Source organism: Diabrotica virgifera, chromosome 9 (genome assembly GCF_917563875.1).
Source record: "Diabrotica virgifera virgifera chromosome 9, PGI_DIABVI_V3a".
In the NCBI taxonomy this organism is placed as follows: domain Eukaryota; kingdom Metazoa; phylum Arthropoda; class Insecta; order Coleoptera; family Chrysomelidae; genus Diabrotica; species Diabrotica virgifera.
This window is the reverse complement of record NC_065451.1, coordinates 17,684,946-17,708,424: the sequence shown is the minus strand read 5'-3', so window position 1 is coordinate 17,708,424 and position 23,479 is coordinate 17,684,946. Positions and strand designations below refer to the sequence as shown.

Below are 23,479 nucleotides of genomic sequence, written 5' to 3'. Positions count from 1 at the left end.
TCAATAATTATCAAAGGTCATTGGAATGCCCAATCTGAGCAATCTATTCGCTCTCCAGCGCGTAGCACCAAAAATTAATGTTTATTTAAAAAAATTCCTGACGCCGTTGTAGTTAACCGATTTTAATTTTGCAAATTGTAAATGAAAGGTACCGTATTCTTCTATATTTGTAAAAAAAATTAACTTGATATCTGCTTTATCTTCAGTCCTGCAAAATTTTGAAAAAATTAATTTTTTTGCGAAAGTTGGATTTTAAAATTTTTTTTGCAAAATATATTGAAACGATCTTAATGAAATTAACAGTACTCTTTTATTATATCATATTGTTTTTCTGGGTGAAATATGTTTTTGAATACTTGAATTTTGAATTTTTTATCTGAAAATACTGTTTGTTATGATTTTTTCGCAATTATTGCTATTTTGCAACGAGGGTGACAATTTCTAAAATTTTTAACCAATCCCATATTATAAAGTTATAATCAAAAACCGAAGAAAAAAATCGAATTTTTCCTTCATTTTTTGACATTTTGATTATTTAAACAATGTTCCGGACCTTTTTGAGTGAGAGGATAACTCAAATATTATTTTATGAGTTATTATCAAGCAATTTCTGCAAAAAAATATGAGTCACCTCTCAACGTCCAAATGTACTAATATTTTTACAGATGCGCCCTGGTCTATATCTTATTTGTGGTCATTCGGCTTATGTGGTCATTCCATTCTATTCTTCTGTTTCTTACCCGGTTATTAATGTTATACACCTTGCATCTCCGTCGTATATCTGTACTCCTAGCTCTGTTCCATAAAGTCTTACCATCGATTTTTCGAAGGGTTTTCATCTCCGCTGTTTCGAGCAATCTTTTTGTCCTCTCTGCGTCGGGTCGTGTTTCTGCCGCGTATGTCATTATTGGTCTGATGACTGTTTTGTAAATTCTGCCTTTCATTTCTTTTCCGATATTTTTATTTCTCCATATTGTGTCATTCAGGCAACCTGCGGCTCTGTTTGCTCTATTCACTTGATCTTCCGCTTCTGTTTCGAGCCTTCCGTATCTAGATAGTGTGATGCCTAGGTATTTAAACTCCATCACTTACTCTATTATCTGACCTTCTAGCTCCAATTTACACCTTATTGGATCTGCTGTTATAACCATGCATTTTGTCGTTGGTGAGGAAATTAACATATTAAATTTTCTGGCGATTATGTTGAATTGGTGCAGCATACGTTGTAAATCATCTTCACTTTGAGAGATTAGTATTGCATCGTCCGCATAGCAGATTATTTTAAGTTGTTTTTCTTCCATTTGGTACCCTTTTTTAGTTCTTCCTTTTTTTATTATTTCGTACATGATCAGGTTGAACAATAAAGGACTCAAGGAATCCCCCTGTCTTATCCCATTGCCGGCTTCAATTGGGTCAGTTAATTCATCGTCCTCTTTTACTTTTATTGTGTTGTTCTGGTAGATGTTTTCGATCGTTTTCTAGTATTTTATACTTGACTATTTCGAGTATTTTATACTTGACAGTTTTAATTATCGCCTCTCGGCCTATTATAACATAAAAATTTGTTAAGTACATTTAACCTTATTACCTAACTATTTACTTGTTTTAAAGCGATAGTCTCATAAAATAAAGATAAGTAGCTATAAACTATAAAAAACACGAGTATAATAATTTTTAATGACACTGCCACATCCATACCAAATTTCTAGTTAATATTTTAATTCGTTATAACCAAACCCTCTACACTTTATCAAAAAAGGTATTATAGGGTCGTATATAAATATAGGTGTATTCTTATCACTTTATCTGTATTATTGTTGAATCCATCGGTGCTTCGTTTATTCGTTAGACTGTGAAAAAGTAGATAACAGAAACTAGCGACGTCGATATGTGCGGAACAGCGATGGGTTGTGCCGAAGGGATTGTGAAATTGTTTGTGTTTGGGGCGAATATCATTTTTGCTGTAAGTACCACACTTTTTACTACTTTACACACTTTTTGCTATTCTGTACACAGTTGTTAGCTATTATTCTGAACAGTATATTATTACGACAATGGTGTCAAAAATTATAATTTGGTTTCATTAAGTACGTACACAAAGCGTGACGCGGCAATATCCACAAAATCGTCGTGTTCACATTCACGCTTGCTGTGTTGGAGATATTTGTATACTAGACCAGGGAGTATCTGTAAAAATATTAGTACATTTGGACGTTGAGAGGTGACTCAAATTTTTTTGCAGAAATTGCTTGAAAATAACTCATATAATAATATTTGAGTTATCCTCCCTCTCATAAAGGTCCGGAACATTGTTTAAATAATCAAAATGTCAAAAAATGAAGGAAAAATTCGATTTTTTTCTTCGTTTTTTGATTATAACTTTAAAAGTATTCATTTCCGAGAAAAGTTGTACTAACATAAAAGTTGCGTAGTTAAATTTCCTACAATATAGAATTGGTTAAGAATTTTAAAAAATAGTCACCCTTGTTGCAAAATAGCAATAATTGCGAACCATACAAACCATACAAAAACAATTATTCGCATTTTACGTTTTTCAACCATTTATGCTACACTTAGGACCTTCATATAACGCCCAGAAAAACTTTATGATACAGTAAAACAATACTGTAAATTTTATTAAGATTGGTTCAATAGATTTTGCAAAATAAATTTTGCAATCCAGCTTTCGCAAAAATAATGTTACAGGACTGAAAATAAAGCAAATAGCAAGTTGACATTTTTTCCATATAGAAGTGTACTGTAACTTTCATTTGCAATTTGCAAAATTAAAATCAATTAACTACCAGTTTTTTGAAATAAACATTAATTATTGGTGCCACGCGCAGGACAGCGAATAGTTTGCTCTGATTGGGCATTCCAATGACCTTTGATAACGATTGATACATTTTAATTTTTATTACATTTCGATATAAATAAATAAATTTGTTTATTGCAAAATAAAAACACATACTCTATCCTTTGCAATAACACTTTTTTTAGCAAAAACTTTCTTTGTTCATATATTTTAACTTAGAGAATAGAAGGTTATTATTTTTAAACATATGCAATTGTTTAAACAATATTTCACAAACCATAATAAAATTAGTTAGATTTTGTGGAATTAAAATATTAAAATACAACAAAATATAGAGTAAGAAAATAATATATTAGATAAAGATTGGAAGAAATTTTGGTGGAAATCAACTTGTGTGAATCAAACAGCGCTGTCCTGCGCGTAGCACCAAAAATTAATGTTTATTTAAATAATTTCCTGACGCCGTGGTAGTTAATCGATTCAAATTTTGCAAATTGCAAATAAAAGGTACAGTACACTTCTATAAGTAAAAAAAATTCAACTTGCTATCTGCTTTATTTTCGGTCCTGCAACATTTTAAAAAAATTAATTTTTTTTGCGAAAGCTGGATTGCAAAATTTATTTTGCAAAATCTGTTAAACCGATCTTAATGAAATTTACAGTGTTGTTTTACTATATCATATAGTTTTTCTTGGTAAAGCATGAAAATCCTAAGTTTAGCATAAATGGTTGAAAAACGTAAAATGCGAATACTTGTTTTTGTATGGTTTCTTCGCAATTATTGCTATCTTGCAACAAGGGTGACTATTTTTTAAATTGTTAACCAATTCTATATTGTAGTAAATTTAATTACGCAACTTTTATGTCAGTACAACTTTTCTCAGAAATGAACAGTTTTAAAGTTATAATCAAAAAACCAATAAAAAAATCGAATTTATCCTTCATATTTTGACATTTTAATTATTTATATGATCCAGAAAACCTAAAAAAAAATTTGTTCCATGCAAAAAGAATAATTTTAGTAAAAAAACAAAAAACACGTTTAAAAAATTTTTGACCAACTTTTGGTCCTGGCAACATGCAAATTTGTTAAGAGGGGTCGTTTTTGAGTAAGATTGTGCAAAAAATTCGAATTAGAATATTTTTCCTAGCGGATGCGCAGTGGCTTTCTGGACTAAACGCCATTCATATTATATAAACAATTCGAAAAAAATGTTCCTTATAAAAATTACTTATTTTTTTATTGAGGAATCTGAAAAATGAGAGTTTCCATTTAAGATTTCAAACTTGCCCCCTACCCACTCTAGAGGCTATGGCTGGGTGTCGTATTTGATGTCATTCGATAGATTTTTGAAAACTATTGAACATGTGTGTTTCAGTGTTTTGATCCGAAGTTTAATTCGCGAAATATTTGACCGTGCTTCTTCTTTTATCACATCAAGGGCGGATCTAGAGAGGGGGCCACGGCCCCTAGGCCGAGAATTTAAAAAAATTGCTGATTTGTCGTTGCCAGCCAAATAAAAACACTTTAATAACTATAAGTTTTGAATGTCTTTATGGCACTAAAAATTGTGTGAAAAGTGCCTTAAAACTCACCATTTTAAACAAATTTTTTAAAAAATTTGCCAGACTCCCCGATATTCCCCAAAAAATTCATATCCCCCACCGAAAATCGGTCCTGGATCGGCCCTTGTATCACACCCTATAAAATAATGTACATTTAAAAACATTTTTGTCTTATACCTTTGATGTTCTTCTATAATTGTATGTCTTTTATTTTTATCGAAATTTTAATGTTCATTTGAGTTTAAATCACGTTTTAAAATGTAACTCCTGTGATTATTTTTTAATTGTATCTCCGAATGGAGACAAGAATATTTAACAGTATAAAACATCTTAAAAATAAAGCTTAAATTGGTTGATAATAATCAAAAAAATTTAAATCATATTTATCATTGTTAATTAAATTAACAACTGTAAGATAAGAGTACGTAAGTCTCCAAATTATAACGAAACTGTGAAGGACGCTGATTTTTATTGGCATATAAACATGAATAAATAATTTTATATGCATTGCTTTGATTATAGTTTCTGTATGCTTCAACAATAAACACGTTTAACTTATCAATAAGTAAAACAGTTGATAGTGGTGTATATGATATAGATTAATCAAATGATTCAATACGCCACTATTTCAACACGTCATACCAAATTTTGCGGTTCTTTTGAGGAAATAGAGAAATACTTCATTTCTTTGATCTAAACAATTATATATTAATGTTTTCATACTAAAGATCACCTCTCTCTTGTCCAGTCCATTTTTGAAACCAAACTGAGTCTAGCCAATCACCTCATAATGTGGTGCTTCACAACTTTTTTTACACTTTCTTTATTAAATTACTTGTTCGTGATTGTTTGTGCATACATATTATGTCCGTTCGCTAAACTCAGACACAACTGGCTAGTGTTTTTAGTAAGTAATTTATCCAATTTGGTAAAATTGGCAAAAAAATTATTAGTAAATAGTTAATAATTACTAAATAGTTAGTAATTTTGCAAATTTTGGCAAAATTGGCCAAAAACAAAAAAAAATACCCACTAAAATCACTAGCCCGTTGTATCTGAGTTTAGCGAATCGACTATATCTGGTAAATCTTTTGGGAAATGTACCGATAGAAAGGGTTGATAAATACAAATACAGGGTGTTTCATTGGAAAAGTAACATACGTTAACTGTAGAAAGATAACACTTAGGCGATCTCAAAAATACCATACTTAATGGATCTTACTCCATTAATAACAAGGATACTGGGTGTTTTATCTATTTTGCCATTTTCTTTATTGGTCCATAACTTTTTAACCACACTATATATTTATTTTATATTTGGCACGCAAATATCATTTAAGGTGTACAATAAATTAATTTATTTACAATTGTAAAAAATCCAGATCCGGATTAAAAAATATTGGAAAAATATTCCGACCCCAAAACAACACCCTGTACACTAATTTTTTTTTAAATGGATTTTTCAGTTGAAAAGGATGAAAAACTAAATTCAGTGGTATAATTTGAATTTTCGGCAAAATGATTTTTCTGGTGAAATTTTGAATTTGAATTCGGAAATTAAGTGAATTGCGAGAGCTCTAAGTAGAAAAAAATTGAAATACAGCTTACACCTTGTCAACCTCACTGTATATTGATTTTATATTTAACACGCAAATATTCTTTTAGGTGTCCAATAAATTAATTTATTTACAATTATAAAAAAATTCAGGTCCGGTTTCAAAAATATTGTGTAAATATTCAGACCCAAAAAAACGCCTTGTATATTAATTTTCTTTAAAATGGATTTCGCATTTAAAAAGAGGATGAAAATCAAAATTAGTGGTATACTTTGAATTTTCGACAAAATGATTTTTCTGGTAACATTTTTAATTTGAATTCTGAAATTATCTCAATTGCGAGAGCTCTTATAGAAAAAATTAAAATGCGACTTAATTTTAATTAACACCATTATTTAATCTAAATTGGTAAAATGTTAATATTTTAGTGTTTTTTTATTATGTGTGAAAAATAGTTTTTGGCGAATATTCATTTTTAAATAATGAATAAATAATAAAGGGTAAATAAAGAATACATCACTTTAATCAACAAAATAGCTAAAAATTATAACAAAACAGCGAAAATTTGCAGCATAATCACTGTTCAAAACTAAAGTACTTATTCAAAATTACCACCATTAAAAATTATTTTTTTTATACGTAGGTATGGTAAATTTTTGTAGTTAGGTACGTAGCGTCATGTGTACTGTGTATTGTGTGTATTGAGTTAGTGTTTTGTTACATTGCAAAGTCGACGTCATTGTCTTTGCAAAGAGACGCTAATTGTATCCGAACGTCTGCGGTCCCTCCGGTGAGTACCGATCCCACAAGGACAGAAACTATTTTCATTTATTAATTTATAATAAACGAAAAATTTCTGAACCTGGTGAGATTCGAACTCACGACCATTCGGACCTTTCGATCAGTGGTAGGCGCTCTTACCACTGAGCCACAGAGGGAGTCATCAAAAATTATTATTATGTGTGCAAATGTTAATATTTTACCAATTTAGATTAAATAATGGTATTAATTAAAATTAAGTCATATTTTAATTTATTTTACTTTGAGCTTCGCAATTCACATAATTTCAGAATTCAAATTCAAATTTTTACCAGAAAAATCATTTTGCCGAAAATTCAAAGTACCTATACCACTAATTTTATTTTTCATCCTCTTTTCAAATGCAAAATCCATTTTAAAAAAATTTAATATACAAGGTGTTTTTTTGGGTTGGAATATTTATACAATATTTTTAAATCCGGACCTGGATTTCTTATAATTGTAATTAGATTAATTGACTGGACACCTAAAAGAATATTTGCGTGTTAAATATAAAATCAATATACAGTGTGGTTGACAAGTCGTAAGCTGTATTTCAATTGTTTTCTACTTAGAGCTCTCGCAATTCACTTAATTTCAGAATTCAAATTCCAAATTTCACCAGAAAAATCATTTTGCCGAAAATTCAAAGTATACCACTGAATTTAGTTTTTATCCTCTTTTCAATTGAAAAATCTATTTTAAAAAAATTTAATGTACAGGGTGTTTTTTTGGGGTCGGAATATTTTTCCAATATTTTTTAAGCCGGACCTGGATTTTTTACAATTGCAAATAAATTAATTTATTGTGCGCCTTAAATTATATTTGCGTGCCAAATATAAAATAAATATACAGTGTGGTCAAAAAGTTATGAACCAATTAAGAAAATGGCAAAATAGTTAAAACACCCAGTATCTTTGATATTATGGAGTAAGACCCATTAAGTATGGTATTTTTGAGACCGCCTAAGTATCCTCTTTCTACAGTTAACGTATGTTACTTTACCAATGAAACACCCTGTATGTACCTCAAAATCTGGATTTCAGAGAAAAATGATCAAACAACAGAAGTAAGGACCAGGATAGAAATAGCAAGAAATGCGTTTGTAAACCATGCGACCATGCTTTCAGAACTACACACAGAATCTTTTAAAATAGGACTGAAAATGAATTTATCGCCAACCGTCACTAAGCTCATTCAGTAAAGTAACACTTTATTGTACTGAAAGAAGAAGTTTACTTTACCTGCCGCGATTAATCGAGATTGAATGTAAGTGGTCGATGGCAGTAATCGATTATTTATTTGAGTTAACTTACAATTTATATACTTTAACTTACTAAAATATTGTACAAAATTTACGACATTGTTAGTTAAATGTATGTCAAAAAGTGAAATTCCGTAGTATTTTGTAATTATATTCATATATAAAATAAAACAAAATTTTGCCTATTTAGTAATTATTCAATATTGATAATTATCGATTAAAAATCGAAAGCGTCCATCATGCAAAAGCCATCTGTCATTACTGTCATGCAATTTTTATTACGTCTAAAATTTAAAAACGTTCTTAAATTGTAAATTGCAAGTAGGGCTTACAATACCGAGCCAAAATCTCAATACCGGTATTTGGTACTTCAAATTTCAAATACCGGGATTCCGGTATTAAAACCGGTATTATGAATAAAAAATATACACGTTATATTTATATCTACTATCCTCAGTTGTTACATCGACTTGCTATTAAATAATATATTTATGGAACCTATTAAATTTTGTTTTGAAATGAGTAGATGTTGTGTATAACATTACATAGAGAGTAGGAATAGATAGATACAAAAAATGTGCAAAAAGAAAAACTAGATATTTGATTCTAGGATAAATTTTGCATATAATAGGTACTTTTACTTATGAAATTTGCTATTTGTAAATTAATTTAACTTTAAAATATATTAATATAAAGATTAACTTACTGTGACAAATATTTTGTATGGATTACTCTGTATTTAAACCGCTATATATTTTCAATTATTGTTACCACCACTATCACCACAATACACAAAAAAATAAAAAATAGATCTGAAAATGTAAAAACAATTCTGATTAATAAATCTTACGGCTTATTTATAAAATAAAGTAGTCTAATTTTAAATATTTAAGAATTTTTCTGTACTCATTTTATGTACATATTTGTATAGACGAGATTTAATAATTTGGTTGTAGAAGCTGATATAACCCTTCGCCTTAAATTAACGACATTCACTTGTATGTGTATAGTATTTTTACTACAAAAGCGATATTACGTAGGTCAAAATTTTTGACGTAAGAGAACTGTCAAAACATTAGAATGTGACTTTTCATTATTGCCATGTTTATAATAAACAAGGCAATAATGAAAAGTCACATTCTAATGTTTTGACAGTTCTCTTACGTCAAAAATTTTGACCTACGTAATATCGCTTTTGTAGTAAAAATACTATAATAAATGTCTTTAATAAATATTTTTTACAATGATATTGGTTGTTTATCTTCAAAAATAATAATAGCAAAAAATATCTTAGAAGAAAGTTTATTTTGCATCAATTCACTTTTTATAAATTAAGCTAATATCGAAATACCGGTATTTTTATTATAAATACCGGTATCGAATCCCGGATAAAAATCGTCCGGGATCCCGGTATTCGGGATCCCGGAATTCCGGTATTGTAAGCCCTAATTGCAAGTAAGTGTTAAAACCAATATCAAATTGTTAGCGATAAAATTTTGTATGCACCACGTCAGTAAAGACTCTTTATCGAACGAGGCTGATATTATGAGCAGATCGAGCGTCAGCGAGCGAGGCGAATAACAGACGAGTTAGACAAAAAGAAAGTTAGCATGTACAGCATTCGGAAAACTGAACTATATACTCAGAAATCAGCAAATTCAACTAGATCTTAGATCTAAAGTTTTTGATGCATGCATTATTCCGATATTAACATATGGGGCACAAACATGGACAATCACAAAAAAGAATATGAACATACTCAGAGTCACTCAACACGCGATGGAAAGAGCAATGCTTGACATATCACTTAAGGACAGGAAAACAAACACTCACATGGATAAGACAGAAAACCAAAGTCAACGATGTGGTACAAAAATCATTAAAATTGAAATGGGAATACGCTGGACATGTAGCTAGGAGCGATCTAAACAAATGGCACAGAACAATTCTAACCTGGAGACCATACCAACCCAAAGACCCAGAGGCAGACCTCCTATGAGATGGACAGATGATCTGAAACGAACTACCGGGAAAAATTGGCTACAAGTAGCGTACAACAAAAAAACAATGGAAAGGAAGACTTGAAGAGGCTTATGTTCAGATGTGGACGTGAATGGCCAGGCGAAGAAGAAAAAGAAAAAGCGTTTGTAAAAATGAAAACAATTTTCTGCAACAAAGACCTTCGATTAGAACTGAGAGTAAAAGCTTTGAGATGCTACGTGTTCTCGTTACTGCAATATGGACTTTGAGCTGGGCATTGAAGCAAGAACACATAAATAAACTTACAGTCATTTGAAATGTGGTGTTACAGAAGGATGCTTAGAGTAGCATGGACACAGGAAAAAACGAACACGGAAGTATTGCGAGAAATCGACAAAGAATGCGAAATATTAAACACAATAAAAATAAGAAAGTTACAGAATCTGGGACACGTAATGAGGGGACAGTGATACGAAATACTAAGACTGATAATACAGGGAAAGACAAGAGGCGGAAGGAGTATAGGAAGGAGAGTGTCATGGTTGAAGAATTTAAGGGAATGGTTTAGATGCAGTTCTATAGAACTCTTTCGAGCAGCGGTAGGTAGAGTAAAGATAGTGATGATGATATCCCACCTCCGATTAGGAGACGCACTTAAAGAAGAAGAAGGAGCTTTTTTACTTTTAAATAGTTAGGTTGCATGTGTAGCCTACGCTTTCAAAATACTTGTGCCATTCAAATGATTTTGAACGTTTCTTAAGGCTGGTGATGGATCTATGTGGGATACCAAAATAGCAGTATCATCTGCATACCTTGCTACACTAGTTGTTCTTGGTGTTGGAACGTCTGCTGTATACAAGAGATATAGTATTAGTACTGATCCAAGGACTGTACCTTGCAGTACGCCTGATATGGGATATATTTCAGTGTACTTAGTTCCTTGTTTCACTAGGAAGTGTGTGTTTTCCAGTTAGGATTTTAAGAACTGGATATAAGGATATGGTAGAAGCTTCTTTAGCTTCATTTGCAATTCTGTATGCCAAATCTTATCAAATCCCTGAGATATATCAATGAAAGCAGCTGAGCAATATCTTTTGGCGTTTAAATCTTTGTTTGTTTTGTTAACCAGTAGTTGGACTTGTTCACATAGTTCCTTTCGTGCTTGTCACGGAAAACAAATTGATGTTCTGGAATTATTGTATCTTTGCCTGTTATCGTGTGTTTTCAGATAAATCTTCTCAAAGAGTTTGATGAGTAGGTATAAGGACTGAGGACGTATAGGTAAGATCTAAAGTAAGCTTATTATATTAATCATCCGACTATTTTTATTACATCATTCATTTTATTACTGCTTATCAGTTCCCGTGAATATTATCCTATTAATAACCACATTAAGTGTCAAGAAAAACAACAGTGTAATTCCATAGAACACTGAATATCTTGTTATCTATTCCTTATCATTAAGTGGCATGCGTCATCATATTTTTTCGAAAATATTTATAACTGGGCTATACAGTTTTTATATTTTAATTATTATTATGAGATTTAATGCTCTGAATTACGACTAACTTTAGTGACAGGCAAAATAAATATATCTATCGGTAGATACCTACTCGTAATTAATTAAAACCATTGGCGGATCTACGGGGGTGAAATAGGGGAAATTTCCCCCCAACAAGATCCAAAACAGTTCGACAGTTAAAGAAAAAACAGTGCGAAATTTTAGATCCGAAGAACTAATAGACTTCTACTGGAACCAATTTCTGGTTAACAACCTGAATTCTAGTCCAGGGCGCATCTGTTTTGAGATGGACGTTGAGAGGTGACTCAAATTTTTTTGCAGAAATTGCTTGAAAATAAATCAAATAATAATATTTGAGTTATCCTCCCTCTCAAAAAGGTCCGGAACATTGTTTAAATAATCAAAATGTCAAAAATTGAAGCAAAAATTCGATTTTTTTCTTCGTTTTTTGGTTATAACTTTAAAAGTATTCATTTTCGAGAAAAGTTGTACTAACATAAAAGTTGCGTAATTAAATTTTCTACAATATAGAATTGGTTAAAAATTTAAAAAATAGTCACCCTAGTTGCAAAATAGCAATAATTGCGAAAAAACCATACAAAAACAAGTATTCGCATTTTACGTTTTTCAACCATTTTCAACCAGAAAAACTTTACGATACAGTAAAACAATACTGTAAATTTCATTCAGATCGGTTCAATAGATTTTGCAAAATAAATTTTGCAATCCAGCTTTCGCAAAAAAAATTCATTTCTTCAAAATGTTACAGGACTGAAAATAAAGCAGATAGCAAGTTGAAAATTTTTTTGCTTATAGAAGTGTACTGTACCTTTCATTTGCAATTTTCAAAATTAAAATCGATTAATTACCACGGCGTCAGAAAATTTTTGAAATAAACAATAATTTTTGGTGCAACGCGCAGGACAGCGGTGTTCGATTCACACAAGTTGATTTCCACCAAAATGTCTTCCAATCTTTATCTAATATATTATTTTCTTACTCTATGTTTTGTTGTATTTTAATATTTTAATTCCACAAAAATCAAACTAATTTTATTATTGTTTGTGAAGTATTGTTTAAACAATTGCATATGTTTAAAAATAATAAACTTTTATTATTTAAGTTAAAATATATGAACAAAGAAAGTTTTTGCTAATAAAAGTGTTATTTCAAAAGATAGAGTATGTGTTTTTATTTTGCAATAAACAAATTTATTTATTTATATCGAAATGTAATAAAAATTAAAATGTATCAATCATTATCAAAGGTCATTGGAATGCCCAATCAGAGCAAACTATCCTCTGTCCTGCGCGTAGCACCAATAATTAATGTTTATTTAAAAAAATTTCTGACGCCGAGGTGTTAATCGATTTTAATTCTGCAAAATTGCAAATGAAAGGTAAAGTACATTTCTATAAGCAAAAAAATTTTCAACTTGCTATCTGCTTTATTTTCAGTCCTGTAACATTTTGAAAAAATGAATTTTTTTTACGAAAGCTGGATTGCAAAATTTATTTTGCAAAATTTATTGAACCGATCTTAATGAAATCTACAGGGTTGTTTTACTGTATGATAAAGTTTTTCAGGGTGAAATATGAAGGTTCTACGTGTAGCATAAATGGTTGAAAGACGTAAAATGCAAATACTTGTTTTTGTATGTTTTTTTCAAAAATATTGCTATTTTGCAACAAGGGTGACTATCTTTTAAATTTATAACTAATTGTATATTGTAGGAAATTTAATTGCGCAACTTTCATCTCAGTAAAACTTTTCTCGGAAATGAATACTTTTAAAGTTATAATCAAAAAACCAAGAAAAAAATCGAATTTTTCCTTAATTTTTTGACATTTTGATTATTTAAACAATGTTCCGGACTTTTTTGAGAGGGAGGATAATTCAAATATTATTATTTGATTTATTTTCAAGCAATTTCTGCAAAAAAATTTGAGTCACCTCTCAACGTCCAAATGTACTAATATTTTTACAGATGCGCCCTGGTCTATTCGTGCTTTCTAAACTTTCAAAGCAAACGAACGATGAATTAGAAGATGACGAGGGGGAATCTAAAATTGCATTGCATTGCCTGTGTATTTATCTAGGTAAAAATTCCAATGAATCTGGGTAATATCCTGGGTAATATCCAGGGTAATATCCAGGAATATTTGCAACATCCATCTATTTTAATCATAATATATAGTATCATTTAATATCTTGCAACTTTTACAGGGTTTTTACCCATAACTTTTTGGTGCCTCACGCATGCATGCTATTGGCTTAACACTGATGATGGATTACTTGTTAATCCGAAAAGGTTTTGTTTTGTGATGTAACCCTTATTGGGGTCTTTTAAATATACCTTTTACAAAGGATCCTGTATTTTTTGTGATTTATGGTATACAGCCAGCTACAGGAATTTTATTTTCCTCGTGAATTTTTACATTTTATGTAGTTTGGGTTTATATTTTTTATGTCTTTTGGTTGGTGTTTCATTGAAAGTTCCCCCCCCCCCTCCCCAAGGCAATTTCTCCCAAGGATCATGTCTAGATACGCCACTGATTAAAAGAGATGGATGAAATAATAATTAAGTGATGATGATTGTAAAAGTATAAGGATCCCTGTACAGATAACTTTTAATAAGTATGTGTATTAATATGTGTTAAGTAAAAGCTTTGGTTATCGTATTGTTTTTAAGAATATCTTAATAACAATATATTTATGTAATACTTATCTATTCTTTTCAATGTAATTGTGGTATGATTCATTTCATGATTCTACTGAATATTAGTAAAGCAAAGATTGTAATAGTGAGAAATTAAGGTTTGTAAAATAATAACAATGGGATAATAAATCAATAACATGAAATACTAGTAACTTCATAGTTATACGCTCTGAGCTTCGCTGGTGTCGCTCCTAGCGGTTACTAATTCAACTTTTACCGGTAATTTTTAAATTTATTATTTAATTGTTATCGCTTAATATTTACAACGCAAAAAAGTAATTAAATTGTAATCGATTTTTTTAAGATTTTTCTAATCATTTTGACGTTCTATTGATAAAATATCAATTTCTTACTTCGGATACTTTGACAATAATCGTGTAGATGGCGCTAAGATTATAATAGATTATTTATAATTAGATATTACGGAACATTAAAAAAACTTAAATTCAGTATTTAAAACGTAAGTATATTTAAGGTAAAAATATATACCACAGCTTTGACCAACTAATATTGTTTATAATTAATGTTTTTAATTTTAATTTTAAATTAATCACTTTGACATTTATGTCAAATTTCCGGTAAACGTTTACAAACTTGTCACTACTGGCGTTCGCGAATTTGTAAATATCCCCTCTACGTACGAGCTCACAGCGTATAGCTCCTGCACAGAGAAGAGAGTCTCTCAGAGATGATCTGGATGTTCGATAGTTGATGAATAAGGGCTGATGGATAGTTGTATCATTTGTAATTAACTGTACGCAGTATACTCCTTTCCAACCTTAGCAGTGATGGAAATACGGCGCTATTGAGAAAGCATATATGTTTTGCTAGGGTCTCTTCGATGACAATCAGATTTGATGTTCTTCTCGTCTACACTATATTCTTCAATTGGTCTGTCCAATATACGATTTGTCGCAGTACTCAGAAGGGGTATTGTATACTGCTTGATTTTCCAATGCAATTTTTGTTTTTGCGGAAGTAGTATGATAGAATTGATCCAAAAGATGGCATAACCCAGACATCCAAAGTGAAAGTTATCCTCCTACACCAAATTGTTCTATATGGTCCACATAATGTTCAAAAAAAAGTCACACCATTTTGAGCGTCGGGTTTGGGGGGGAGAGGGGGGAGAAATCGGTAAATTCGTAGTTTTTTACGTTTTTCGTCAATATTTCTAAAACTGTGCGGTTTAGCATGAATAACCCTCTATACAAAAATGTTTTACATTAAATTTGAAATAAAAAAGGTCCTACGCATAATCCTTCTAAAATGAACGGTTCCAAAGTTACGGAGGTAGTATATTATAATTGGTCCAAAAAAGGCCTAACTCAGACATCCAAAATAAAAGTTTTCCTCCTACACAAAATTGTTCTATATGGTCCACATATGGTTCAGTAAAAAGTTACACCATTTTGAGCATCCAGTTTGTGGGGGAGATGGGGGAGAAGTCGGTAAATTAGTAGTTTTTTAGTTTTTCGTCAATATTTCTAAAACTATACTTTAGCGTAAACAATGTTCTATACAAAAATGTTCTACATAAAATTTAAAACAACAAAAAGGTCCTGCACATTGTCATAATTGTTATAAAATCAACGTAACGTCCAGTAAACGTTTACAAACTTGTCACTACTGGCGTTCGCGAATTTGTAAATATCCCCTCTACGTACGAGCTCACAGCGTATATCAAACAATATACAGTGATGAGCGCGCTAATAACCGGCAAAATAGCTCAAAAGATGGAAAACACAATACATTGCGAAACAAAAAGAGATGAAACTAGTGGATGTGGAAATTATCGTTATAAACGTATTTAATTAACATTACATTACATAGTTTCCCACCTTTAGACGTTTGTGACAAGAGTATTTTATAAAATTCTATTGTCACAGTGACAGTTGTCATACTCTTCTGATACGTCTAAAGGTGGAAAATTATGTAATGTAATGTTAATTAATACGTTTATAAGGATAATTTCCACCTCCACTAGTTTCATCCCTTTTTGTTTCGCAATGTATTATGTTTTCCATCATTTGAGCTATTTTGCCGGTTATTAGCACGCTCATCACTGTATAACGAGCGATCCACAATTATTTTCATCAAAGCTATCCGAGCAAAAAATTACGTATATTCTTGTTCTCATGATCTTTTTCAGTGCGTCACAGTTTTTCGATTTCTCTCTAATGCATTAAGTTAGATGAGACGGACAAAGCGGTAGCTCCGTGATTAAACACAAAAATAATGCAGCATTACACGTTTGATTCGTTGATATTTAGAACGTAGATCAAATACACGTACATATTACGAACATTTGACGAAAACTTTGTCCATTTTGGCCATTTTTTAGAAGTGTCAAAGAGTCAAGTGACGGTTATTATTCAGGTCAGTATTTTGTGTACCTGTCATTTTGAAATTTCTAATTCGACTTCTCTTGTGTTTCACAACGTTTTTGTGCATTATTTTGTGTTTTGGTTTAGAATTTAGTTCGTTAAAAGTTAGTCATTGGCGTGAAGAGACTAGAGACATTCGAGATGTACCGAAGAGTGCTAAATATCTCATGAGTAGATAGAATAGCCAACGTGGAAGTAATGAGACTTACGCATAAGGAACGAGAAGAACTAACAAATAAGAAGAAAACTGAGATATATGGGACATGTGATGAGAGACGTATATCTAATACTCCATGTCATTATGCAAGAAAAAGATCCATAGTAAGAAGACGTAACTCATGGCTGAAGAACCTTAGGAACTGGTTTGAATGTAATAACAATGAATTATTTAGAGCTGCGGTTTCAGAAATAAAGATCTCTCTGATGATTGCCAACTTTTGAAGCGGAGACAGCACCTAGAGAAGAAAATAAAAACAAAAAAAAAATAAAAAATAAAAAATAAAAAATAAAAAATGAATAACCATTTTCAATTTCGTTGCAAAACGAAAATACAGCTGAACCATATTCCAGTCCAATCAGAGAGTGCTGCAAGCACCTCTACCGGTTTCGAAACTTATTAGTCTCTCATCAGGAGGCACATATGCTGCTCTCCCCGATCCAACCAAAACAAACCCCAGCGTGCAGTCCCGAATTGCAACGAACGAAATGGCATAGATGCCCTAGCGGCAACTGCTAGCAAAAGACTAAGTTTTCACTCTAATGGCATACAGCATATCCCACCAGAATGAAAACAATGAACCAGAGAAGGTTCCCATTGTTTTCATTCTGGTGGGATATGCTGTATGCCATTAGAGTGAAAACTTAGTCTTTTAAAATAAAAACAATTTATGGATAGTTTTGTGTCATTTTTTAATGTTTCCATATTTATAAATTTAATTAACAATATTGTTTATTTTTTAATTTTATTCCCCTTTATAAAAAATACCTACGACACGTTAACATATTGTGTAAAAATCAAATCTACTAAATTACTAATTAGTTTAATTCCACAAGCTTTTTACCTATGGCTAAGTACGATTCTAGCATCTGTCAGATTCGTCAATAATTACATGAAATAAGTCTCGACACGCCCAATACAGTATATGACGCCATAATTAATGACGCACTGAAAAATGATCATGAGAACAAGAATATCTTGTTTTAATCAATCATTGTAACATATAAAATAATCAGCCAAAACCTTTGTCACATAACTTTAATCAAAAATCAAAAAGTTAACAAAATTAAAGTATCAATAATAGATAAAATCAAATGAGATGCTGTGTACGTCCACCACCAGCATCTCTATATAACGTAAGTCTTCCTCTCATTGAGACTATAAAATTGTTTAGGGCCCATGGAGTATTATTTATCTTGACTGAGAGTCAAAATCACTATTGTCGAAAAAGTCCATAAAAAATTTTGTAGATGAAGTTCATTGGCTTCTCCTGTTTGTTGTTTGGTTTGTTTTTGGATAGGATAGATCTGAGTGTGTTGGTTGTTTTAATCTGCCCGTAACATAGGGGGGAGGGAGCAGGCCCGGACTGGCCCGCCGGCCCACCGGCCATCGGGCCGATGCGCCTTTTGCCTTGGTTACTATCTATCCATTAAAAAAATTAAACGCTGAAAAAAATTTTTTTTTGAACTGTTACACAAATATGATGCAGCTACCATTCCCCTAAAAAATGTTTCTACTTGCTTGTGATTTCGCCGTTTGGCACCAGAAACCTACATAATGAAGCCAGTGGGTACAACAAACTACCAGATATCAGATAATCAAATAACGTAGGCTATTCGGGCGCCTTTCGTGGATATCAATATCCGCTCCGAGAACGCGCAGCGCCCTCGAAGACCATTTTTACGATTCGGGCGCCTTTTGTAGGTATTAATGTCCGCTGTTTCTGTTATAATAAATTGCTTAGATGCGACAAACGGCGCCCTCGAAGACCTTTTGTTGGTATCAATATCTGCTCCGAGGACGCGCGCGCCCTCGAAGACAATTTTTACGATTCGGGCGCCTTTCGTAGGTATCAACATCCACTGTTTCTATTATAATAAATTGCTTGTATGCAACGCACGGCGCCCTTGAAGACTATTTCTACGATTTGAGCGCCTTTCGTGGGTATCAATTTCCGCTCTTTCTATTATAATAAAAAGCTTAGATGCAACGCGCGGCGCCCTCGGAGACCTTTTGTTGGTATCAATATCTGCTCCGAGGACGCGCGGCGCCCTCGAAGACCATTTTTAAGATTCGGGCGCCTTTTGTATCCACGGTTTCTGTTATAATAAATAGCTTAGATGAGTCGCGCGGCTATTTTACGATTCAGGAGCCTTTCGTAGGTATCAATGTCATATGTTTATATTATATTACAATAGTGTTACATCCCACAATTGGCCTAATGAGTGCAGTTTTCTGCGCGCCATAACTAAATCATACATACAGGATTTTTGAACCCTAGAATCATACATCATAATGAAGCCAGTGGGTACAACAAAATTCAACTCGTATCAGGTAATCAAAGGCCAACACACATAGCTCGAAAATGGCACCCAGGTTTTCTGACCTCTTTTGGTTCAGTTGTGCGGCGAGCCTTAGCTTCTCCGGTATGATTCCGTCTATGCCAGGTACCTTTCGGATCTTTTTCCATCCAACGGCCTCGCCGAGTTCCAACTCAGTAAAGGGTACCGCCTCTATGAAACAAGTAACACTTAAACGTCTGTTCTCCACTTGAGGAAAGCGCTCCCGTATTAAACAGTCTCTTCTTCTCGGGCAGGGGATAGTGTGTCTTTTTCCCTTCTGTTAGATACACACCATCTTGAAACACTGTCCCCAGATACCTCTTTTGAGATCCTGAAGCAGGTTACTCCACTTTTCTCTCTTCAATCATGTAATCTCATTTTTGTACTGGTTCCGCATTCGCTTTAATTCATTGATTCTCTTTTTCCTGCTTGAAATTTTAATAACCTCTTCCACTCCATTCTTACTCTCATACAATTCGTTCTCTGATATTCAAGCCCCTCATTCTACCAGTACGGTTACCCATTTGACCTAACACAAGCCAACTCCGGTGCCCCACTCAGATCCTCGATCAACTCACTCACATCCTCGCATCTCAGACCAATCAAGCTAAAAGCACCCACAAAGACTTACTTGTTTAAAAATCTCTTTAGATCGATATCTTCATCTTTCCGTTTCTTCCTTTTGCTCGCTAGTTCAAAACTCACATATTTATGTAAGCTGAGTGATTCTTCTTTTAAAACAGTCCAGCTTACGACCCTGTTTAGAAGTAACGTTGAAACCAGCGAGATGTCCGGAAAGTATTTACTATTACCTATGAACGTAGGTGCATGGATCCATTATCATAGGTATTTCCCTCTCCCATCTTGAACTCTTTGGTTCCATGGACGATCGTTCACATTCAGGTTACCGGCGCATCCCCTTGTCCATCCTTTATTTCAAAAGTTCTAGAATTATATTTCTCTATACTTATGCACTCTTTTAAGTCAGACATTGTCATTGTATTTGGTCGGAGTTGGTCATTCTAGTTATTCTAGTGTAACAAACTCATGTATTAATTGGTATAGTACTGTTCTCTTAGCATTGTCGTACGCGGCTTTGAAGTCAACAAATAGACGATGGGTTTTACCATCGGTAACCGGAGACCGGTACACTCTCCGTCCCAGCCTCTTGGATAATCGAGTCAATATACTCTTCATATACTCAAAGCGGGACATTTGGTGAAACATAGCAATTGCACACCATCAGGTATCAAACTTGTACTTCAACATACCGATTCTTAACAAAGTGTCTGGTGATGCCAACTCCTCGGTTCATCACGTATATGGTCACGTTAGATCTCTTATCTTTAATTATTCTTTGTTGAGAGACTAAATGTGATAACATTCCCTTCGTGTGAGTACCTCTGCAACGTCGTGAGCGGCCCTCGCCCTTCCCATATTTATTTAAAGGAACTTCGAATTAGATGGTTCTTATCTCTCTAACATACCTATAGGCTGTCTGAGTTCTGGTCCTAGGTGCTTTCATCCACCCTTTCCTCATCTCTTGTGGCCAGGTGTCTCTTAAGCCCCCGCTTTTCGATGATGAGTTTTTTATACTGCGGGCACTGTAAGCTGTCGGCTCTGTGACCGGATTCTTTACAAGTGAGGCAAAAAGTCGCCTTTCTACTACACTATCGTGCCTGGTGCCCCCTTTGCCACATCTGTAGTAGGAGTCCGTCATGTTTTCTCCCTTGCAGTCGGTTTTACTATGCCCGAACTGCAGGTATCTAAAGCAGCGCTGGGCATGCAGTCTCTCTCGAATCTTGCACGAGTTCCAGTCAATTGGTATATGTTTTCTTTCCAGGGACTTCTTGGCTGTGATGCGTGTCAGTCCGACCATGACGTTTGTGCTCCCTTCTCTATTTTCCCTTCCTCCGTGCGGGCCACGATATTCTTCTTCAGGCGCTTGGCCTGTTCTTTCCCTGCCACTTTGAGGGTGAAGTCCTCGTCCGTAGTATTCTTAGCGCTTGTGATGCTAATCGCCTCCTTCTTTGTGTCTAGGCTACCCTTGATTTGCTTGAGCAACTCGGCATGGGATTTTCTACCTTCCTTCATGATCACCTTCTGCGTCTACATCCTACTTTCCCCGCATTCATACTCCACCTGCGCGAGGTGAAAGTCCATACCCATAATGTAACTTCCAGGAGCTTCCTCAAGTTCCTACCTTTGTAGCCCCCACTACTCTTAGGGACGCCTCTCTGGTCCCCAGTATCTCCATGTCTTTCCTCAATTTAGAAATAATTGCCAGTAGTCTCTTGTCCCCGTCGATTTCCGTCACCCCTTTCTCTACAGGGACCATGAAAATATTCTGACGGTTTTCCCGGTTCTCTTCCTTCTGACCCGTCCTTGTCATCGTGCTCATAGTACTAAGTTGGAAGTACTCCACCTTTCCTGGTCTGTATGTACCTCCTGCACATACTCCCAGTTCCTGTTTTTCCTTGTCAGGTCGTGGAACCTTTCCCCCTCACTGAATCCATGACCACTACTAAGTCGCATGTAGGTTTATCCTATCTTCCCGGTTTGGCGACCCTATAGTGAGCTTCTTCCCATCTTCATGATGTCCTTTATTTTTTAAAGCCTCTTTATCCTGAGTTCAGAACCGTTGCGATCATTTCTATCTGTTCTTCACTAAGTTTTTCGGGAAAAAACTCTTCGAAGCCGACCTGTGTGGACACTCCTGCCGTTTCCTTAGTCGTTCCTTCCTCACCGGTTTGCTCTACTATTCTATTTCGTTTCTCAATGCTGCCGAGGGCGACTTGTCTGAGATTGCTCTGCATGTCTTTGGTGACTATCTTTAAGTTTTTTACCTCATTCTTGATCTCGACCTTCGTGTTTGTATGGTCGGACATTAGTTTCACTAAATTATTTGAAACTCTGGTAAGTTTATCCATTGTTCTTACCATGACTGTTATGTCGGAGCTCTCCTCCTTCTCTCTAGGTCTTTTCTCCCCAAGTGAGGAGCTCCTTTGCAAGGTTGTCTCCCCTGGGAGATCCGTCTTGGTCAGGTCCCTACCACTGACCGGAGATCTTCGAACAGATCCCATTCTTCCGAAGATCATAGTCTCTTTCTTCCTCTTTCCCTCTTCGCTTAGAATTTTTCCTTTGTTCCCTTTACTAGAATGAACACCTTATCATCTCATTCATACCTTGTTAAAGCTGCACCACCACCGGTGACACACTCCATTCTGACTTCGTTTTGTTTTATTTTTTCCTAAGTGATTAAATACTTATCCATATAGTTCCCGCGATTAGGAGGGAATTATACTGTACGGCGAGGCACTGAGCCCTTGCCCACGCTAAGGCTTGAATTACAAAGGACTTTCGCCAGTTCTCCGAGGGCTCCGTTTGCGAGCGACTGACATTAGGCCATTCACTGCTCATTTACGGATCACCTAAAACAGTGTGATTGCGGCTTTTTTATCGAGGTTTACTCTGCTATTTTAGAGCGCTCTAAGAATTCGAAATAATTTTAAAAGTACCTTCTGTTGAACACCAATGATCATGATTGTTGATCAATGTTTTTGAACCAGTAGATTCTTCTGCTTCATAGACATTAAAGTATGAACCAGTCTTCATAGACATTAAATCAAATTATATAACAAATATAAGACATTAGTACATATTGTCATTTGTATTATGTAAAATTGTTATTGTTAAGTTGTACAGCCCTAGGCCTCCAAGGCCTGTAGAGCAGGTTAAATAAATAAATAAATAGATTCTTCTGTAGAAGCAGTTGAAAAATGGTAAATTACTTTATTGTTTTAAATTAATATTAAACTTAAAAAAATTCACAAGTAATATTAATTTACTTTACTTTAATTTAAAAAAAGTTGTATAATAGCAAGCTGAAAATTTGGTAATAAGTTAACAGTGTCTAATCGGACAAACTTTGATGCACTTGTGTTTGGAAACACTGGAACAGGGGAAGTTTTAATTGTAAAACAGGTTAAAAATTTGGAACGTCAGACTACGAAAACGTCCCATGTATTTTGTCGGACAGAACTTCCAATTAATTTGTTTCCCTTTCGTTCAACTCTTATGCAAAAATCAGACTGCTATTTATCACCAACATAATTTCTGTCATTCAACATGTTCTACGTGTCTGACTTATTAAAATGCTCAGTTGGTACCAGTCTGATTTTTCCATGAGAGTTTAATGAGTGAGTAAAAAATAAATTGGAAGTTCTGTCCGACAAAATACATGTGACAGTTTTCGTAGTCTGACGTTTCAAATTTTTAACCTGTTACCACAATTAAAACTTCACATATTCCAG

At 33.6% G+C, this 23,479-nt stretch overlaps 1 protein-coding gene across 1 annotated transcript in view; it reads left to right on the top strand.

Moving 5' to 3' along the window:
• The first annotated feature begins 1,651 nt into the window (after nucleotides 1-1,651).
• Nucleotides 1,652-23,479, top strand: part of LOC114328502 (23 kDa integral membrane protein) — a 73,772-nt gene continuing 51,944 nt past the window's right edge. The window contains exon 1 of the mRNA XM_028277370.2: nucleotides 1,652-1,963. Coding sequence (XP_028133171.1) covers nucleotides 1,889-1,963 — 75 coding nt within the window. The 5' untranslated portion in view covers nucleotides 1,652-1,888. The remainder of the gene's footprint in view (nucleotides 1,964-23,479) is intronic.